A 23,548-nucleotide genomic window follows, 5' to 3' on the forward strand; every position below is an offset into this window, starting at 1 on the left:
CTTGAACAACACCTTCAATCACCTTGAATAATTGACGCTTACAGAATATTCTACCAAACAACAGTAGAACACATTATATTCAACTGTACATGGAAGATTTATCAAAGTAGATTTTAGTCTGAGCCATAAAACAAATTTTAATGTGTTTAAAGAATTTAAATCCTTCCAATTACGTTCTTTTACAAGAACACAATTATTTTCAAATATTTCAAATAATTAAGTTAATTAATCCAACTTAATCTCAAATAATTAACTTAATTAAAAATAATAGCAGAAAGAGTTTTGGAAAAATCTTCCCAAGTTGGGAAGCAAGACGATATACTTCTAAATAACCCATGAATCAAAGAAGAAATCACCAGTCAAATTAGAGACGGCTGAATGAAAAAGAAAACACAGCATATCAGAATTTGTAGGATACAGCTAAAACAGTGCTTAAAAGGAATTTTATAGCATTAAAATGCTTTTATTAGAAAAATATAAATGTCCAATAGTAATTCTCTAAACTTTCATTTTTAAAAATCGGACAAAGAAAGCAAATTAAACTCAAAGTTAGTAGAGACAAAGGAATAGTAAAATGAGAGCAGGAAACAAACAAAAAACCCAATGAAACTAAAAGCTGGTTCTTTGAAACAAAACTGATCAACCGTTAGTCTAACTGATCAGAGAAAAATAGAAGACACAGTTTACCACTTTAGGAAATGAGAAGAGATGTATATCACTACAGATTACACAAATATTAAAATGCTATTAGGAGATAAACTTTATGCTGATAAATTCAACGACTTAGATGAAATGGTTAAATTTCTCAAAAGACACTGCCAAAGTTTATTTACATAGAATAGATACAGAATAGATTTATATTTATTAAAGACATTGAATTGATAGTTAAAGAAAACATTCTACAAAGAAAATTCCAAGCCCATGTGGCTCCACTAATGAATTCTACCTAATGTTAGGGGAAGAAATAATGACAAACTCAATACAAACTCTTCAAGAAAATAGAAGAGGAGGAAACACTTCTCAACTAATTTTGTAGCAAATAATATGATTAAGCAGCTGAAAGATCATGATAATGTTAATTAATATAAACCTATTACATATTCTACTTAGGGTTAAGGAAATGATCAGGAAACTGTAATTTAAGTATATTAAGTATACTATTAAATGCAGAAAAGTACTGTAACACATGCTACATGCTAAATAGATGTTATATGTTGAATATAAAATATTAGTCTAAAAAATAAAAGCAGTGATATTTGCAAATAAGTTGTCCTAAAAACTTTCCCTTGAATTGAAATGCTTCAAAAATGCCAAATTTCCATGTGTGTATGCATATATATATATACATATACATGTACATATATATTCTGTTATATTGATTTATTTGCCTCTTCTTATATTAATGCCACTAATATTTTTATTAATATAGTTGAAATGCATTAATATGTCTGGCAGACAGTCCCTTTTGTTCCAAATGATAAAGTTTTTCTTGTATATTCACTGTTTTATATGATTTTTAGAATTGTCTTGTCAAGAATTGGGAAAATATCATTAAGCTTTTATTGGGATAGTGCTAAATTTATATGTTATTTTAGGAGAATTGATATTGTTAAAATACTGAATCCCACATTAACTAGAACGTTTCATTTCAATGGTGTTAAATAATAGCAATGACGGCGGCATCTCTTCACATTCCTGACTTCAGTTAAGATGATTCTAACGTATCCCAAACAGAAAGCCTTTTTCCATAGGTTTTTAATAGATACACATTACCAAGATAAAGAGGGTTTTTTTTTTAAGTTTCTATTTGCCTTAATCATAAATGAATTTTGAACCTTATAAAATAATTTTCTAGCACCTACTAAGATTATTATAAAGTTACTAGATTTCCTATTTTGAACTATTCTTTCAATTCTGAGATAAACTCTACTTTCTCATGATGGTTCCAATTTGTTATTAACTTCTGTGTGTATATGTGTGTGAATTTTCCATCTAAATCATAATGATATTGAGCTGTGATTTTTATTTTCTCCTGCTACATTTTAAGGTTTTGTAAAATTGACTAAGGAATTTTTATCTTATTCAATTAAAGGTGAGGGCAAAATAAATTTTTTTTCAGATAAAGCAAAGACCTAGACATATCACTTTCTCTGCAGTCTTTCTGGGCATTCCCCTGCAAAAGAAATTATGACAGTTACTTGTATTTTATAAATTGACTAAAGAATTTTTTTTTTTGACTAAAGAATTTTTTGTCTTTTTCAATGCTCTAGGACATTTTGGATGAAACGGGAATTTCTTATTATTAAAAATTTGGTAGAACTCCCATGTAAAACTGAATAGTTTTTTGATTTTCGTGGGAACAGGGATCAGGGGAAAAGGGGTAGGTAGGTCTTGTCATTTGTCTTCTAAATCTTCTCCAGCTAATTGTTATTTTTTAAAAGATAAGTGCCTATTTAGGTAGAATTTTATGTTTACTGCAATAAAGTTTAGCATGGTATTTTCTAATACTGTTAAAGTCTCTTCCATATTTTTTGAAATATTCTCTATATCTTGAAGGTAGTGAAAAGATAATGACGGCTAATAACATGGGCTCTAGGGTTGGACTGTCTCTGTTGAGGAACCAGCTCCATCACTCACAAGTGTGTGATCTTCACTTTGTTAATTAAGCTTTTTGTGCCATGGTTTCCTTACCTGTAAAATAGAGATTAAAATGATAGCACCTATCTCATAAAAAATGTGGTCAGATTTAAATAGGTTAATTACATGTAAAGTATTGAAAACAGCACCTGGCACATCATTAAGCATATAGCAAAAGTTAACTGTTACTATAAATATAATCAGAAGCCTATTCCATTCATGCTACTATTTTTAGTGACTATCTTTTTTTTGCTTTTGTTGGTTATACTTGGACAGTAGTAGATATCTGTCATTTCACATAATCAGTTCTTTTGTTTTGTGGATCAACTTTTTTTGTCTCTTTTATTAATTTACTGTAATATTTTCTTCTCATATTTTATTTAGTATTATTTCATAGAATTTCATAGTATTTGTTTTGTTAGAATTTTTTTCTACTATCCTGAGTTGAAAGCTAGCTTCTTCACTAGTATTAGTTGCTCCTGATTTTTAGAAAATCTTAAATCTATAGCTTCTTTTTAAAATATATTGATAACTTCTTTTTTCTTTCAATTCTAAATACATGAAAATTTCCATAGTGGTTTCACATTTAAGCAAAGAATAAACTTGAAGTGTATTTCTAAATTTGCAGGTGAATAGTTTTTGGTGTTTGCTTTTGCTTTTTTTTTTGGAGGGGATCCAGGATTAGGAAATAAATCTTTACTTGTGCTTAGTAAATGTGTCATGGATGTATATCCTTGAATGTGTAGTAAGTGTATCGATTTACAGAATTCCTGGTATGACCAGTACATGGTCAGGTTTTCTAAATATTTCTTCTTTTTTTGAAAAATATGTATATGTTCTCTATTGATTTGGTAGATAGTTCTATATATAAAAATCTCTCAGCATCTAAATATTAGTGTGAGGCTGTTATTTCAATCAAGTTAGGCAATTATTGTTCAAATACTTTTCCCTCTATCTGTAAGTTTCCAAAAAAAAATTAAAATTGACATCTCATTATTCTGTTAATTTAATGTATTTTAAGCTATATTATTATAGCATTGTTTCCTACCTGCTATATTTTTAGTAAATTAATCTATTTATAAATCTGATATTATTATGCTCCTTTAATTTTTTTCTGCCTGAATTCTATTTTGTTTAATACTAATAATATTATACAAGCTTTCTTTTTGTTGGAATTTGCATTATTTTGTGGGAATAAAAAAGAAAAAAATTCTTGTTCTTTGCTTACTATGTTATAATTTTTTTTTAAAAATTTAAATCTAAGGCTTTTTAATTTAATCATCTTGCAAATACTTTCCTTCTTTCTTACAATGTTCTTGTTGATATACTTTTTAATTTACTAACTCTATATTCTTATTTATAACTAATAATTTTCTAAATGTTTAGATAGCTACAATAAAATTGATATTCAGGAAAACAAGATCTGTATATATAGATGTTTTCTGACCAAAGCATCAAAACGTTCCATTCACTTTTTGTTTTTATTAATTTAGTTTTTATTATGGTCTGGTTTATTGTATACATATAGTCTGTGAAAAATTCTGGCTTCACACTTCATGTGTGCAGTGCATACTTTCTTTGCAACAATAATTAAAGAGCAGATAATATGAAAGATTTATTTACATGACTTACAGTTTGGTAGTCATCTTTTAAGCATTCAAGTTTGATAGGGAAATATATTCTGATTTTATGCTTTGATATGGGGAAAATTGAAATATGTTGAGTCAAATGAGTAACTATTTCTATAATAGAAACTTAAAAACCCAAAGAAGAAATGAGATCAACCACACAATATTTATTTATAAAGAGATAGAGCTAGAATCAGCCTATGAATCATTTAGTTTCTTTTTAAAAATTTTATCCAAAAAGGGGATCAAAAGAGCATAGTTAACGGAGTACCAATGATTGATTTGTAAAAGAGAAGTTTTATAACTGTATATATTTTTTTCTCTCACAAAATATCATTACTTCACTAGGAGACATGTCATAGGAAGAGAAATATACATGCAGTTTTTGTTATTTACCCTTACACTATCTTCCATTACATCGCTGAAAAGAGCATGAATAATGTTTTGTTTTCATTTTGAATTTATGTGATTTTTCCTTTTGTATTTTAAACGTTATATTTCTCTTAAAAACTTGTCATGTTTACAGCTCAATGTATACTATTTTTCTTGCCATTATTTTTAATACTTTTAAAGTATTATAAGGAAATATATGTTTAGAGGTAGCAGCATTAGAATATCTATGACAAAGCTATAGGTGTAAAGAATTGTTTTACCTTTCTCAGAGAAAGCGCCTCATGTAGTTGTTTAATATGAAAGGGTTTTTCTTGAAAAGGTTAAAAAAGTTCTAACCAACTTTTGTACATTATGTAGAACTTCATTTTCTAAACTCTGCAAAAGAAAGTTTCATATTTAATGGGGAATCATGAATTATTCCATTTATTATCTACTTCCTCCTTTCAAAGACATGATCTGGATAAAAGGCGGGGTGAATAATTTCAAAAAAATACAATACATTTTTAATGGGAAGGTGCAAACTACAGATTCTCATGACTATTAGCAAGTGTAGAGGAAACAGAATTTTACTTGCAAAACTCGTCAAACTCTTGCAAAGATAAAATGTATGACATACTTTAGTAAAAGAAGAATATAGTGAACTGAAGTTTTCTTTATAATGCAACTTGTTTTTACTAAGTTTGGTCTTTATATTCTCCAGCTTTTCATTTTTATTAAAAGTTTGATATTTCCCTGAATGTAAATGGAAAATTGATAGTTCTTTTATTTATAATGCTGTATAGAGAGCTAAAAGAAAATTTTAAATGATATTATTTGAGAAAAAGTTTTCCAAACAATAAAATTTCAAACTATGTGGAGGGTATCATAGAATTACGTTTCAGCAAACAGAGTGTCAATGTGAAGATGGGTGGTTTTAAAAAGAAGAAAACAGAGTGAATATTATATTCTATGGAGAGTTTTGTTAATAAAAATTATGAATACTGATTTAGACAAACATCATTTTATGAGTGAGCATGATCATATCTACATGTGTATTTAGGCTACTGTTTGTAGTCCTGTGATATGAAGCTCATTTTTTGTTTCTCTCCTTTTTTCCTCATGTTTTTTCTTGTTGTATTAGGACACAGAATATACCAGAATTGTCTTACTTATTTGAATTTATTCTGTACTGTTCTAACTTAATTTAGAAACTAAGATTATTTCCAGGGTTTATTTTTCAGCTTAGGTTTTACTGTCTATAGTAGAGACGTACAGTGTAATCTAAAAGAAAAGAACAAGAATCCATATGGTTGCTGCAGTTAGCCAAAGGTGTTTGGAGTCAAGTGTTGTAATTCTGGCTTGAAAATACTTTCCCCAAAAAATTCTCCTTTAACAATGACATTCATTTTATATCTTTCCATATGTAATCTTTGGCTTTAAATTTTTCTACACAAATTATTTTGTATAAAGTTTGAATTTCTTGAAGGAATTTGCAAGTAATAAGATGGTCGATCAAAATTGAATATGTAATTAACCTCATATAAGGAGCTTTCCTTCCAGTCCTTTTCTACCAAACTGCTAAAGAAGTTTGCATTAAAGGTAATCACTTTTTGTGAGATCAACAAATGTTTCTAAAACAAACAGTATTTTTTTAAGTTTTAAAAATGTGTATATTTGAGGGTTTTTGATAAAGAAAATAAATGATGCCAAGTGCTGTGCAACAGCTACATGGGTAACTATTTTGGTAATACTTTATATTGACTGAAAAATAGTTTATCCATTCCCGGTTGGTAATAATTGCTGCACTTCAAATATTTGATTAAATGGGAATCGTATGAATAAATCACTTTGAGCAGGGTGTACACACAAAAAAGTCTTTATGTTATTAAGGAAATTATCTAAAGTTATTGTTAAGATTGTAGTCCTGTACTATTTGCTAAATAAGCATGCTTTCCTCTGATATGTGTTAATAATTACCAATAAAAATACTGTTTGGTTTATAAACATTTGCTGATCTCATAAAAAGAGATCGCCTTTAATGCAAAACATTATTTCTATCAAAATAGAATCTGTGAAATAATTTTTGTCCCATTCTACACAAATATTCCATAACTTCTAAAATATAATCACCCATGTTGAAATGAATTCTTATTGTGCTATTGAGAGAATCCTTACTGATCAAATTTTTAGGTATTTTTATTATCTGTTGAAAGAGTTATATTAGTAATAGTACTATTTACAAAGTACCATCGGGTAAACTTTATTCCTTCATTATTACTTTTGTAAAAAGTTTTCTTTTTTTTAATTAGTTAAAAAAAAATAAAGGTAGCAAGTTAGTTTTTTCAAAATGGCATTTTAAAATTTGTATATATACTTTTAAAATGTTGAAAGTCTATGCTTTTCTTTATTGTTAATAGATAAAAGTCCCAAAAATACAAAGCAAAACTTGCAGATGCAACAGGTTACTTTAAAGTTCAAATTAGTAAACTTGTGACTGTTTAGATAATCACATAAATTCTATTCCATAAAATGTTCTTCAAGGCAGATTTTATTTATATATTTAAAATTGTTAAATTAGTCCACCTATCTTAATTGAATCTAAATCAAAACTGAAGCAGAATGCTATGTTAATATTTATATTCTTATTTTTTGATAATATTTATATATTAATTTTTTTCATATAATAAAAGATGAAATCATATTTATTTGAATACCAATTCTAACAAATTTCAAGAAAAAGTCTAAATTAATATATTGCATTAGACTATTTCTTTGGAATGAAGCTAAAATGTTAGTTATCTGAATCTTTACAAGGAGAATTTTCTATAATATATATAAACTTTATATAAATTATACATATAATTTACATAATAACATATAACTATTTTATATACATAATATATAATTTTATATAAATTGTATAAATTTTACAGCAATATGTAAAATATTCAATGGTATAATATTAAACATATCACACTATTTATACCTTCAAATTATATATATATACATACATATATATATATATATATATATTTTTTTTTTTTTTGAGATGGAGTTTTGCTCTCATTGCCCAGGCTGGAGTGCAATAATGTGATCTCAGCTCACCTCAACCTCTGCCTCCTGGGTTCAAGCAATTCTCCTGCCACAGCCTCCCGAGTAGCTGGGCTTACAGGCATGCGCCACCACGCCCAGGTAATTTTGTATTTCAGTAGACATGGGGTTTTTCCATGTCGGTCAGGCTGATCTCAAACTCCCAATCTCAGGTGATCTGCCCGCTTGGGCTTCCCAGAGTGCTGGTATTACAAACGTGAGCCATCGAGTCCAGCCCAAATTATATTTTTAATCTTCCCTTAAAGTGAATATGATTTATAAATCCTTTCAAAAAAATCAAAGTCCTTATAGTGGCTGTGATATTAAAATTATCATTATATGATTAGTCATAACTGGTATATTATAAAAACATTTTAATTAAAATATGTTAAACTATACATACAGTGAAATGATTGTGTTGTGTTCATTATATGTTCTATATTCTTTAAGGAGGTTTGGAAATGTTTAGAAGACATTAATAATGTTCATTTTAATGATGAATTCTAGTTGTAATGTCTAATTAAAAGATTCTTTTGATCTAAGTACAATAAATTCTACTTTTTTGAGATATTAACATATAGTAATTAAATCATATAGAAAATAAGCAGTAATCATATTATTTATGATTGATGGATATATGAGATACAAAATGATTTGTTTTAGAGAATTCATTATAATTTAAAAGTGCTTATATATGTATTTTATTTGGATTAATAAAACTTTCTCATTAAATATGTGAATGTTTAAGCATAAAATATTTTTCTAATTTTTCCAAAAATGAGAAATGAATGCTTTGAAAACTGTTAATCTATGATATGCTACCTGCCCTATTTACATTTTTAATAGTTGCATATTTGTTAACTGATCTCATAGACAGCTACATGTTTTGCTGTTACCAGATGGATGAGATAGAATACCATGCATAACTTTACATTTATCTTCTTTGAGTGTTGACTTATTTGCATATCAATTAAAATAATATCTGTATTAAGATGGATAATGAAAGTTATCAAATTTACATGATGTAACTGCAGTTTGCTAAATTTCCAGTAGATGCCCCCAGAGACCAGTCAACTCACTGAAATCCTGTAAATTGGAAAAGACCTTTTTATATTGAAACTTCTTTCTTGATGTATTTTGAAGTACATGAAAAATAAATTAAGATTTCTAAAAATCTTGACTCCCTAGTGTTACTTACAGAAAATATATATATGAGTGTTGGTAGTTCAATTCTTAATCGTTACAAATCAATATTATGACTAATAATTGTGAACAACCTAAGTGTGTAAAATTAAGAAAAATGCTTTCAGTTTTCATTGTAATTCTATATGGCTTTAAAGTAAAAAGCCATTTTAAACACTGTCAATTTTTTTTTCTTTTTAACTTGTCTCTGTTTTTTATATGGCATTTATATGGCTAGGAAAATGCTATATTATTATTTTAGGTTTGGGGAAAAAAATAGCATTTTTACCAAAAACTATAAAACATAAATAATTCATACAATTTTTATCAGTTAGTATGTGTATGTTAAGAAATGACTTTCTTTTTCATTCTAATTACAGTATACATAACATCTACCTACACTGAAAAGGATAGGTAAGAATAGTGATTCACTTTATTCCAAGGAAATTATATTAACTGAAGCTATTTAAGTATTAATTTAAGTCAATGTAGTTATCACGTAGGTGATTCCAATAACATTTATCCTTATCATATGAATGTAAAACTGTTATAACTGACACACAGATAACCCACTAGTGACTTATAAATATTAACTTAATGAAATAAAAGTATTATCCTGACTTTTGATTAGATATTACATATCTTTTGATTTTTATCTTTGTCAGATTAAAGGAAAATTTTATGATCCTGTTTTAAAGTACTGTTTTTATTGGACTTCTTTTGAAATATTTCACTGAATATAATGCTTCATTTTGATTCCATAATTCAGTTTATCCTATGAAAAAATATGTTAAATATATCAGTCATAATTGAATAGATGATAATGCTTTGATTTTAAAAATTCACCTAATAACTAATATAAAGACCTACTTAGGGGGTTTTATATTGGTTGTTAGATGTATTAGTTTAGGTGCAGAGAGAGTAAAATAAATTGTAATTTCTATTTCTTCCATCGATTCATCTTTTTCATATTTATAGAAGTATATGCTTATCCTTTTAAATGTTTGTCTTTGTCTGTGCTTTTCCTGTTAGAGTTTACCCCCTTGAGTGGAAATCTTATCTATTTAATTTGCCCTTCTTGAATGCTGCTGGCTGTCTGCTTCCTCCTTGTGAAAGAGAAAGATTCTCTGGGGCAGTCACAAAATGATACTGATCTCTCTCTCCAACAACCTAGCCATGGATTTTCATGGATAAGGAGAATGGCTTTCCAATGGAAATTTTGCATCTTAATTGTCAAATAACATCAAATTCCTAATCAATGCAAATAAGCATAACAATGTGTGGAGGAGGAGGAGGAGAAGAAAAAGCAACAACATATTATATAATAGCAGGCAATGTAGGGAAATGGAAAGAATTCAGAATTTGCAACCAGAGGGAGCTGGGTGTGAATTCCAACTCTGCCCTTTACTATTAATAACTTGTATGGCTTTGGGCGATTCACAGCCTCACTGAAGACAAGTTTTTTAATTTGTAAAAATTGAGGTAGTACTTTATACAGTTATTGTGCCAGTTAGGAATGATGTCTACACAGTACCTGACACATTGTGGATGCTCTATAAGTAGTAGCTATTCAAAATAGTTTACGGCAGAGTTTTAAAACACTATAATGTCTCCATGGCTGTTTGGCAGTAAATTCTCCATTTCCCAGTATCTCCGCACATTCACCTGCTGTCACATTACGCCGTATTGTTCAGCTCTGCTTTCTGTCAGTTTCTAGATTTTTTTTAATTTCTGCATTTTTAAGGGAGATTTTGATGTGAATTCAAAACAATGAACATTAAATAAATAATACCCTTAAATGGTAATAAAACACATACCATAACTATTTAATTCCATTCTCAAATGCATTCTCAAGCTGCATCCCTTATCCTATTGCAGCCCCAGGTATCTGCAGTGGCAAAGATCTTCCTTAGGATACAGATTTATAGATGCCCAGCATGTCCACGAATGTGACAACTTTTGTTTCCTTGAATGGCACATTTTTTTTTGCTGTCAGATGAATGCTCCTCATGTTTCATAATATTAAATCTCTCCATAAATTTTACCAGAGTTTTCTATTTTCATCCACTATTGTGGCGTCAGTTCAAGAAGATTTTTCTTTTTCTAATGCTTAAAAACAGCATCTTTTAATTTAGACGAATACCCGTGTTTTTATGTATAAATGAAATCAAAGATGAAAAAGTTTATTGCCAAATGACATAATGATTAAAATAATAAGTCTGCGTTTTGTTTATATTTCTATTTGTGTTTAGAACAATTCTTTCATACAGCAAGTGAACTTTGGCTATAGTTCTCTGCTATGAAATTTAAAATCTGAGAAATTCAAATTTAATGATAGAGATTGACATTTCTTTTTTTTTTTAAGACAGCCAATTTTAATAAATGAAGATTTTCCTGTTAAAAGAAATAATTCAGATTAGCTATGAAGGTTTAGATAGGAACCTATTTATTAAACCAGTATAATTGTTCTTTCTTACGTGCACATGTGTGTGTAAAATAGGGACGATACCAGCATAATTCTATATGCATATTTAAATACATTTCTATTTGTAACATCTCATGTAAAGAATGATCTTTTTAAAAAATGTACTAGAAATTTTAAAAATTGATGTTAGTTATATATCATAGATGTTTGAGGCTGAAAGAGGTAGTGGAAATAATGATCATCCAACACCCTCTGAATCACTTAGCGTTCTTTGGTCACAGACAGCAGAAACCAATTCTGACTAAATCAACTGGAAATAATTTCATTGAAAGGACAGAGTGGAATTTAGAGGAGAACCCAGATCAGAAGGAAAGCACCAGACTGGCCCCCTCGAATGGACATAGATAGGTAGCAAGAACTGCTAGGGTATCTTGTCAAGATTCTTCTGGATTAATTGAGCGCCAGCAACCTCCTACACTTTTGTGTTGCTTGTCTCAGGTTTCAAAATTTTGGGAGAGAGACCAGTTGGCCTAATTTGGGTCAATAACTCACTCCTTGGCTAGGGAGTCCTTGAATTTCCGTGCCACCAAGACTACACACAACGTGGGACTGGTTATTTGCGAAATACTTTTGGAGTGCGCCCCCCTGTGGACGTGGAGCTAGATGCTGGCTGGGCCAAACCCCGCAAAAGCACCTTCATCTTCCAGGTGAGGGAAAGAAGGCCCAGAGAGTGATTTTTCTGAATTTTCTGACCCTGTTGGGATTAGAACTGAGATGGCTGTCCAACTGCCCTATCTAGCATTTATTTGTATCACTTACAGTCAATATTTTAATTTTTATCTATTTATAATTTTCTTCATTTTTGCCCCCAAATGTTTTCTTCTCTCCTAGGAAGATCTGGTGGGAGCTTAGTGGCACTGCTTGTGTCAGGCAAGATTCCAACCCCTTGTCCCCTCAGGCCTCCTATGCCACTCCCCAAACTGCCTTCTGCGGTAACACTTGGAGGTCCCTTCAGGCTCCTGAAACTCCAGTTACCCAAACCGTAACTCATTATCTTTCTTCAAACCTGTCCATCCTTTCAGGTTCCCCACACAAATTCATAAACTTTCTTAAAAAGGTTATGAGGTTTTTTTGTGATTTTTTAAAGCCCATCATCTATCACTAGTGTTAGTGTATTTTGCCAAAGAGGGGACTCTTTAGCAAATTACCAGTTACCCGTTACGCAGTCCCAAAGCCTGGTTGACATCCTTGCTCTTCCCTTTCCTTCACCCCCGATATCCTTTGAATTACCAAGTAATCCATATTTTTGTCTCCTAAATATGTTTTGAATTCACCTACTTCCCTCCATCCTTCCACCTTTACCGTGGTTCCACCCCCAGCACCTCTCCTTTCTGTGACCACCAGTCTCCCATCCGTTCTTCCTGCTCCCAGTTTTACCCTCCTCCCATCCCTTCTCTTGGATCAGATGTGATTTCTCAGTCACAGACTTGAGAATGCTAAATTGAAAGTCTTTATTTTTTTATAACTTAATTTTAATTCCTGGCCCTGAGCCTTGATCCTCCCTAGTGTAAAAATCCAATCTTGTCACTCTCAGGTAAAGTCAGTCCAATTTGGCAGTTTCTCAGGTTGTTCAAGATTCTGAAACTTCTTCCCCTCCCTGTATTTTCCTATATAGAAACAGCATCGCACTAGTGAGGGATTCAGGTGAGTAGAGTTACTAGATTTAGCAAATGGAAATACAGAGTATGCAGTTCAGTCTTTCAAAATCAAGAAACTTTTTTTTTTTTTACTATAAGTATGCTCTATTCAATATTTGGGGCATACTTCTAATTAAAAGATCATTCATTGTTTATCTGATGTTCAAATTGAATCAAACCTGGGATTCCTACATTTCATCTGGTAACCCTCCTGGGGTAACAGCATTTATTTTCAGATCCTGTCCTGGAACAAGCTTGTCCAACCCAGGGCCCGTGGGCCACATGCGGCCCAGGATGGCTTTGAATGCAGCCCACCACAAATTCATAAACTTTCTTAAGAAGGTTGTGAGGTTTTTTTGTGATTTTTTTTTTTTTTTTAGCTCATGAGCTGTCATTTGTATGAGTGTATTTATGTGTGGCCCAAGGCAATTCTCCTTCCAATGTGGCCCAGAGAAGCCAAAAGATTGGACACCCCTGACTTGTAGGACTTGATGATTGTCACTGCATTTATCCAGCCAGTATCCATTCCTTCTTCTGTCTTTGCGAACATAAATCTAGTTTTGCTTGGGGCAGCAGCATGCCCCAGAGCAGGCAGGGTATGTGTTTTTCCAGATTCCTTGCAGCAAGGTAAGGAGTGGGGCAGTGACACAGTTCTGGCCAGTAGAAAAGTGGAAGTCTGCTGGTGGTTTCAGGAAGGTTTTGTTCCCTAAAATAAAGATGCAGCCATTGCTACCCCACTTTCCCTTTCCTTCCTGTCTTAAAAGTGGACATAATGTCTGAAGCTGTAGCAGCCTTGTGGCAACCAGTAAGGGACCAGCAGGAGGGAAAGGTCAAGATCATCCCAGGGACATGGCCTTGAACTTGCCAGGCCACTGAACCAAGGCCCTCAGCTGCCTACTCTTAGGCAAGAAAATTAGAAACCTCCATTTTCACAGCACTGTGAGAAAAGTTTCTTTTACTGATAGCTGAATGCATTCGTAGACTATGAGGTCCTGTACGTGTGTCCATTTCTGATGCACCTGATCCGTCTTCATTCCATCAGCTCTGGAAATAACGCTGACCTGAACCCTTCAGGAGCTCCCCAGTACTGCTCATATCAGTTGTAGCTGTGTCTTCCTTCAGTCCCAGGTGGGCAGCCCATGAACAGTCATTCGCATATATCTCCTCACTATGGCCAGATGACATTGTGGCAGACATAGCAGCCCTCTCTTCCCAGTAACTTTTGGGCCACACATGGAGCCCACTGGAATATTAAGTCCCTTCTCCTATACCATTCAGGAGCTAGGGGCAATTATAGGGCTGGTTCTGGTCCCGGTCCTCCTCTGCCTGGAAATCCTATGCAGGGACTTTTGCTGCCTTTGCATGCCCTTGCATATGGGGAGGTGGGAAGAGGGATGTTGGTAATCCTCCCTGCCTTCAAGAACCCTAGATGGGAAGCGGGATGTGTGTTTTTGATTCTTGGCTCCTGCTGCATTTCATAGGATGTTGACTTTTCAGCTCTCGGAGCCCCTCCATTTGACTGGAGTGAGGAAGAGAAAGAGGACATGGCCCCCCAGCATCTTACTGCTTTTCTCCATACTCCCCTCCTCTATCTCAATTGGAGGACAGGAATGAGTAACAACCAGTATTCCTTTTTCTCTTCCCCATTCCAAATACATCTTGTTCTCATACTAAATGTTGGCTTTTGATCTTTTGATCTAGGGTCCATGTGGCTTCTTTATTCTCTTTAGAGGCTAGTTCTATCATAGTCTGGCTACCAGATAGGGGAAGGTTGCAGTTCAGCTGGGCACTTCTTCCAGATGACTTTTGTAAAATGCAGTCTCGTCATGTCAGTTACCTGATTCTGGTCTCCAGTAACTCTACCTCCCTCCTAGCCTGGAGTCCAGATTTCTCACTGTTGTTGTACCACGAGATCTCTTCATGATCTGGACCCTGCCTTTTTTTCTAAACTTCCTGTCTCACCACTCTCCTGCTTGCCACTCCTTATTTATTTGTTGTGTACCTAAGCTGATCCACTGGATAAGAAATTCTTGGCAGATGCAAGCCTCGGCATTTTGTTTTGTTTTGTTATTTGTTTTTTGAACTCTGTAGGTGAATCTAATGCATAATGAGGACTTGAGAAGCAGCAGTGAGATTTCACATTTCCCAGAGCATTCTCACATACCTAATTTCATTTGGTTCCTAGAAGAATCCCCTGATGTAGGTAGCATATACTAATAAACACAGCTTAGAGATGAGAAGACTGGAGACCCAGGGAGGTGAGGCCAAACTGAACTCAATCTTGGTGTTCTGGGCTGTTTTCACTCCACATGGAATTTTTGTTGCCAGTAGTATAACATCATGTCATTTGTCCTATTTATTTCAAAGAATGTAACATAATTAGTATGAAGCTATATCTTTTGGCATCTAATTGTTCTTTTAATGGCATCATGGCCACTACACAGCTATTATCTCACAGTTCTGCTTATTTCCTATATAGAAATTTTCATCATTTGAAATTATTTGTCATTTGCTTACTTACTTGTTAGTCACGTTCTCCCACTGGAATGCAAGCATCACAAGGGCATGGAAACTATTTGGAATAGAACAGTGCCTGGCACTTAGTAGGAAACTCAGTACCTATTTGTCCTGTGACTAAGTGGAATATTCATCTGTCAGTCTATCTTCTTGCATTTAATTATTGAAGTTAGCATAGAATTATTAATCATTAACTTAATTCTGACCGAAATAATTTTAAAATATATATTTCGTAATAGATTTCAATAAATATTTTCTGCATGAATGAAAGAATGATGAACTTCTGTAACATACAGTGAAACTACTAATATAGTGGGAATATTATTTTGATATTAAATGGCAAGTTTTATTTTTGCTTAGCTTGTTGGAGTTTTTTTTTTTTTGGAGGATTTTTTTTTGGTAGGAGGCTGATATATCAAGCTTTTGAATATTCATCAGTCAACTGTCTTATTTGTCCTTATCAAATGGAACTCAGCTCTGGAACTGATATGTTTATAATGTAATTTCATTAAAATTACCGTATTTAGATAGCTTCTGGCATCTTTCATTAAACAGAAGTTGTTCAATTATAAGTGTTTGAGGCAAAGATCTTTCGATAGTTTTTAGTGCTTTCACTGAGGGAAAAAAGGCAACATGATTCAACCTTTAATTACTAGAGAATGAAAACACCATGCAGACTGAAAGGATTAACATAAAGCTTTGAATGTTCTGATTCATATTCCTAGTTATAGGAACTCCTACAAGAAGAACGTCTGTGTGGACATGCTGCGAGACGGTTATCATAAGTCCTTCACCGAGCTCTTCGCTCTGATGGAGCAGTGGGATGCCATGAGGGAGGCTGCGAGAGTCAGGTCCCTCTTCTGGCTGCAGAAGCCCCTGGAGGAGCAACCTGATAAACTGGATCACTTCTACCACTACCTGACCAGGGCTGAGGACGCCGAGAGGAAAGGTAAGTGGTGGGACTGTGGGCAGAGCACAGCATGAGCCAGGACGATGAGCACCTGGGGGAAGATTCCAGATTGTTTCATGTATGAATCTGAAACATTAAGACAACTTAGCACGCTTCAACCCAGTCAATTAAATGTATTTATGGAATTAATGATAGGGAATGTTGGATCATGGGGCTTCCCAGACACAGGGGCATTCTGGTGATGTCATTCTGAGCCAGGGAAGACAACGCATAGCACCTAATAACATCTCCAGAACTTTCCATGAATTAACATAGTTCCTATCATTAGGTTTAAACCTTTCTATAGTTTTTCTGTGTACATGATCTGAATATTGACTTTCACAGAGGAGATACTTTCAAATAGTACTATAACTTGAAAATCACACTGATTTTCCTAAGTTTAGATAGTAGACTTTGAAGTTTGGGTCAAGAAGTCCTACCAATTTGAATTGGAGAATTTGTCTTAGTAAATAGTAAAAAGACATGAAAAGTCTGCAATTCATAATTGCAAATAAAATTGCTAATTTTATATTTTCCATGACATCATTTCTAATAAATTTCTTTTTCACATTTCAAAATTTTCTAGAAAGTTAATATACATTCCAAGTATTAAAGAAATATTTTCATCTCTTTACTAATTATATTGACATTGTCATAAATATTTCTTAGTTACATATTAAGAACTGATCATTTAAACTAGTCAGCTATAATCAGAGAAAAAAAGAAATCCAAAAAAAGACTTTGGCATGTAAATTTGGTGTTCTAAATAATTCTTTTTTCCATTTTTTTTTTGAAAATACCACAGGATTCAAAAAGAAAAACTCAGGCCTCAACATGACAATGTCTACATGTCATTTCAGGCTTTTCTATGAGAAAATAAAGTATTAGCAACTTTTTGTTACCCAGTGGTACCATGGAAAAAATCTATGGGGATATGTTAACAACATTAGAAGGGTCTCTATGTGTTGGAGTTGATATGTATTTTCCATCAGGTTGTGACCTAACTTAAGAATATGAGACACACAAAAATGTGAACAACAAAACAAATGAACTAGGGTGTGTGTGTGTGGCAGGGGGCAGGACAGGACGTGGTTATTTATATTATGAAAAGGGTTTCACTGCAGGATAGATGTGAAAAAAAGTATTTTGGTGAACTTTAAAATATGATTTACAATAATTTCTCAAGAAATTAACTGTTGTAAATAAAAAGTGCTATTGTAAAAAACCTACATTCTGGTCAGAAACTGTGGCTCACGCCTACCATCCCAGCACTTTAAGAGACCAAGGTGGGCAGATCATCTGAGGTCAGGAGTTTTAGACTAGCCAGGCCAACATGGTGAAACCCTGTCTCTACTAAAAATACAAAAAAAATAGCCAGGCATGGTGGCAGGTTCCTGTAACCCTAGCTACTCAGGAGGCTGAGGCAGGAGAATTGCTTGAACCCAAGAGGTGGAGGTTGCAGTGAGCTGAGATTGTTCCATTGTGCTCCAGTGTGGGTGACAGGAGTGAAACTCCATCTCAAAACAAAACAACCTACATTCCAGTATTAGCCCAAAATTCTAAAGTTATATTTACACCGAAAGTAGAACTAATTATTAGCCATTTTATTCCATTGAATTTTATCATATTCACTGTTTTAAATTGAGGCTTTCATTGAAGATAGTGTAAATATAAGCTAAATACATCACTCATCATAAAGTGTCATAGATATGAGCCAGCTTGTTGTAAAGCTTTTTCACTTTATAAAGAACCTAAGATGCCAGTCTATTTCAGGGTAGAAAACATTTTAATTTATAATATTTCTTATAGGAAAATTGCTATATTTATAAGTAAAAACATTTCTCCAATTCAAAAGTTAACAAAGTCCAACTGCTTTTTTTGTTGTTGTTTTGAGACGGATTCTTACTCTGTCACTCAGGCTGGAGTACAGTGGCACCATCTCAGCTCACTGCAACCTCCACCTCCCAGGTTCAAACAATTCTCCTGCCTCAGCCTCCTGAGTAGCTGGGACTACAGGCACGCACCACCATACCCAGCTAATTTTTGTATTTTTAGTATAGACAGGGTTTCACCATGTTGGCCAGGCTGATTTCGACCTCAAGTGATCCATCTGCCTCGGTCTCCCAAAGAGCTGGGGTTACAGGCATGAGTGACTGTGCCCAGCCCAAAGTCCAACTCTATGGTAGCCAATGTCTCTTCTGTAGGGTTATCTCCCACAAAATACAGTGGCTTTTGTCTGATTGAAATATAGAAAATTAAAATTATTGCAAAAATATTACTAGAAAAACTTCAGCATATAAACATTTGTGTGGCCTTTTTTCAAAAAAAATTGTCATAACTTTTTTTCCACATTCAACACATGAACTTTATTAGAGAAAAATTGTGGTTTGAATTAGGAATGTTCTCACTCATAGGCGGGTGTTGAACAATGAGAACACATGGACACAGGGAGGGGAGCACTACACACTGGGGTCTGTTGGAGGGAAATAGGGGAGGGACAGCTGGGGGTGGGGAGTTGGGGGGGATGGCATGGGGAGAAATGCCAGGTATAGGGGAGGGGGAGGAAGGCAGCAAATCACACTGCCACGTGTGTACCTATGCAACAATCTTGCATGTTCTTCACATGTACCCCAAAACCTAAAATGCAATAAAAAAGGAATGTACCAGAAAATGAGATATGCACATTCATTCTTATTAACTTGAATGAATCCTAAATCTTAAAATGTGCATGTATGCCTAGAATATAGAAATATGTTAATAGTGTCTTAAAGTTCCATTCCAGGTGGTTGTGAGATTGGAGACAATTTTCCTGAGAGAGCATGTTACTGAGCATTCTCATTGCTTCTCACTGAAAGGACCATCACTCTAGGGTCACAGTGAAGTTCATTTAATCAAAGCTATGGCACTAACAATAGTCATCTCAGGTCAGTTCTGTCCCTTGAGACTTACAGAGCAGTAACCTAGAGTTATTTAAATTACTTTACAAAATATCACTTGCTGTTTTATAGCAGAGGTGTGTTTAAAGTAAGCTAATCATTTCTTTTTGGGTTATTTTCCATTTGTTAGTGTTTCTTTGTCCCTGATACATTTTTAAAAATGTATCCATTGTCATGAATCATTGCTGTACCATCTGTAACATCTGATTAGGGTCTTGTGCCCCATGGGGCTGGTGAAGAGATGGCAATAATGGCAATGGGTAACAAAATCAATAGATAATTCAAACATTATTTACACTTGACTTTTAAATTTATCAAGGGTTGAGCAGCAATTTTTTTTCTAATAATGTTTGTTTAAGATACACAAATTATATTTTACTAAAGCGAAATTCCACAGGTATTTACAGATGTTATGTAAAGCAAAACAAAAAAAAAATATTCTGGTGAAATAAGTTTGAGAAACGCCACGTGAAATAACACTGAGGTTAAGCAGGTTGATTTATTGCAGGACTAATCAGAACATTTAACATGCTGATGTATATTGTGTGGCTTACTGAAAAAGGAAATCGGAAAATTGTTTCCCAAATTTATTTCATTGTAGAATCTTCTTTTTAAGGAGCATAGGAAACCCACAATAAAACTAATTTTCATCTTCTGAATATAACTGCTGACTATTTAAAGAAGTGGTCCACAAGCAAGGAGAGAAAGCTGCTTATAGCCTTTGTAAAGGCTACAGGGCATGTATGTGGATTGCCCAAAGATTTGAAACTTGAATATATTCTTTTATATTTCATATTCTGGAAAACCATCCATTTTTTTCATAGAAAAATAGCTTAGCTGACAAGTAGTCTTTAAATATATAATCTTGGTAGCTTATCTAACTCATTCCTTAAAAAATAGAAAACCTTATGAAATGTTGGGAATATTTCTACATTAAGGTTTAATTACTAAAATATAAAAAAAGTTTCAGGATTGCATATATTTTTAATTATATATATCCTTTTTATTAAAGTGGAAAATACAAAATGTTTTATTTACTGGCTTCTAAAAGCAATAACTCTCTAATCAGTAAATATAACCAAGAATATGAAATATTACAAAACAGACTTTAGTGTTGTATTCATATTATGTAGGAAGTTCGTAATGGAAAAGACAAAGCCCAGAAGTAATTGTGAGTTGGGAGTATTTGCATCAAATAAATAACTCAGTCTCCCAAAGAGTTGGGATTACAGGCATGAGCGACTGTGCCCAGCTCCACTTTTCGCCTGAGCTGTCACCTATTGTGAGGGTCCTCAAAAAGCAGAGTGGCTCTCCAGAATCCCCAGCAACTTCCAGGATAGGGAGAACTTTTTATTTTGTTTTCTAGTTATTAAATATATTTTGTTACAAATCGTAATTTCTGTTGGAATTTTTAAAGAAGTATATATATTAAAAAATGTATGTAAAGGAATAGAATTGGTTATAGAAACTTCTTTTGAAACATTGGGGTGACTTATTTACAGTTCTGTAAAACTACCCTTAGTTGTAATCAACCTGTTTCATTTTTTTCTGAGTTTTGATTTTAATCTTACATATGTCCTAGTGGACAATATTTTTCATAATTGTAATCCCTTCAGGAATATGTGGGTTGACTCCCCTGGTATTAGTGAACAATTAATATCAGTTAATTCTAATAGATACTTATTGTTATTAAAACATTATTGGAAGGGTAACCCAGAGACCACTGCATATTTATAATACAACTATACTTTCAGCATAAATCCAGAAGACACAAAGATTATGAATTTGGGCTGAGGCACGACTTATTAACACTTTTTGTTCAGGTTTACTATCACAGTGGGGTTTATAAGACTGATTCACAATCAATGGACATACTTTTTATGTACATAGAGGTTAGATATCCTTTAGGAAAAAAAAAAAAAACCTAAAAGAGTTTAACAACTATCTGAGTAAAAATCACTAGTCTTTATGCATTTCCAGCAAAAAAAAAAAAGTACCCATAGAAAACAGAAGCATAGAAGTCTACTCTTTCTTAACATTGCTAGAAATTTGTAGTGCTAGAAACATTGGTAGAAAGTATATGGAGCTGATAGGGTCATTCTGATCATCATTTGTTGTATCTATCAACCCTGTGACATTTTTTTATGATATGAAATACCTTGGTATTTTCATATCCATTCTGCTTTCTTCATTTACATTATCTTTTGGCATGGCTGAGAAACACTGCCACCTCTAGAATCTCTAAGTACTTTCAAACCTCCAATGAGAAAAGTACTCAATGATACCATGTACTCTTGTCTTCCAAAAGCACTAAGCACATTGCTAGTAGCTGTTGTTATGGCCTGTACCTGAAAATCTCCTGTTTTCAACCAAATAGTGTCAATTTCTAGCATGTTCTAAGTTTTCAGAAAGGCTTTCATTGCTTTACTCATCTGTACATCCTTTAATTATTGTAATGAAGTTAATAGTTACAATAAATTAATTTTTGCATTTAGATTCAATTTTAAAAATTCTTAGTCACATCTTTAAGGAAAAATAGGAAGTAAATGTCATGATATTGGTTTGCCATTCTAAAGGATGTGCCATGAAACATCTTTCCAATGTCATTCATGATGCTTTTCTCTCTTTGAAGAATCCTTTGAAGATGTGTATAATAACTTGTATGCTCTGGCCTGTTACTTCAATAATTCTGAAGACAAGTGGGTGAGGAACCACTTCTACAAACGATGTTTTAAGATTGCTCAGCTGATCAAAATTGACAGTGGGAAGAAAGAAGCCGAGGCTCATATGCACATGGGCCTTCTCTACGAGGAAGATGGTGAGTGGGCATTTGCCAGGATGCCTTAGGTGTGCTTTGGTGGATCCTGAGATCACACAACTGAAAAGCATGTGGTGGTTGAGAGAAAGACCTGAGATTTCAGCATAATCATGTATATTATTGACATCAAAAAGCAAAACCATGTGACTTGTGGACCCAGCTTTAATATGACTTGCAGAATATTTTTTGCAGAATTCCTTGCTCATGCTTCTGCCTGAGTGCTCAGACTACAGTTCCCACCCAGTAACATCCTCACCAAAAGAAAGCATCTTCCCCCAATCCCCTCCACACACAGGATGGAAAAAAAGAAAGGTATACTTTGTGATTTTTGTAATGTCCCATGCCCCTTTAATGAAAACCAAAAAATATGTAACTCACATATCACCTCATCATGATTTTTAAAATAATTCCTGAAGAAAATACTCATTTAAAAATAACTTCATACTTAATAATGTTAAGACATGCCAAAATCTAAAACAACCACAAAATTGTCAGAAGTAATTTTGTATAGTTGTTGATCAAGAATTACAAATACGAATTTAAGAATGGAAAATTCTTTATGGCAGAATAGTGTATAGATAATATGCAAAGAAAATATAGGGAAAGATGAAAATATTTGATCTGGAATAATGCCATTTCTTTCCCCAAAACACAATCTCATTTTGCGTAAAAGTTTTTACTTTGGTAAAACCGCTAAATTTAAAAAATATTTATTATTTTGTGACTAGGACTGCATAGGACTTTGAAAGTGCTTCAGGAAGTTGCACTTAACGTGACTGTAGCTAAAGCTCATGAGGCACCTGAACATGGTCAGAAGCCATCGTGTGTGTCCGACATAGGGAGTAAAACACGGAGAAGTGAGAGATCATGCAGACTAGATTCAAGGAAGGCACAATGCAATCAGGAGGGACTGGCAAGGGACTTGGAAGATGGGTGGAATTTAGGCTTGTAGATAAATAGGAATCTATTCTGTGAAGAGGGAACAGTATGTATTAAAGCATGCTTAGAGCAACTGATAAGAGGGCCAACCAGTGTCCAGTGGGAAGTGTGGGGGTGTTTTTTGCAATACTTAAGTGATTTTTTAAAACTTTTAAGTTCAGGAGTACATATGCAGGTTCATTGCATAGGTCAACTTGTGCCACGGAGTTTGTTGTATAGATTATTTCATCACTCAGGTATTAAGCCTAGTACCCATTAGTTGTTTTTCCTGATCCTCTCCCCTCTTCCCACCCTGGGAAACCACAGTGGGAAGGTAGGATAGGGACACAACAGCAGTCAGAGATTGGACTTAAGCTTC

The 23,548-nt window shown here is 33.3% G+C and overlaps 1 protein-coding gene across 2 annotated transcripts in view; it reads left to right on the forward strand.

Annotated features, from left to right (window-relative positions):
* TTC29 (tetratricopeptide repeat domain 29) overlaps positions 1 to 23,548 on the forward strand; it is a 237,582-nt gene that overhangs the window by 21,156 nt on the left and 192,878 nt on the right. For both annotated transcript variants that reach the window (XM_032246444.1, XM_032246443.1), the window contains exons 4-5: positions 16,274 to 16,497; positions 22,066 to 22,251. In XM_032246444.1, coding sequence (XP_032102335.1) covers positions 16,274 to 16,497; positions 22,066 to 22,251 — 410 coding nt within the window. The remainder of the gene's footprint in view (positions 1 to 16,273; positions 16,498 to 22,065; positions 22,252 to 23,548) is intronic.

This window comes from Sapajus apella, unplaced genomic scaffold (assembly GCF_009761245.1).
Source record: "Sapajus apella isolate SASKATOON/1434 unplaced genomic scaffold, GSC_monkey_1.0 scaffold61, whole genome shotgun sequence".
NCBI classification, from domain to species: Eukaryota; Metazoa; Chordata; class Mammalia; order Primates; family Cebidae; genus Sapajus; species Sapajus apella.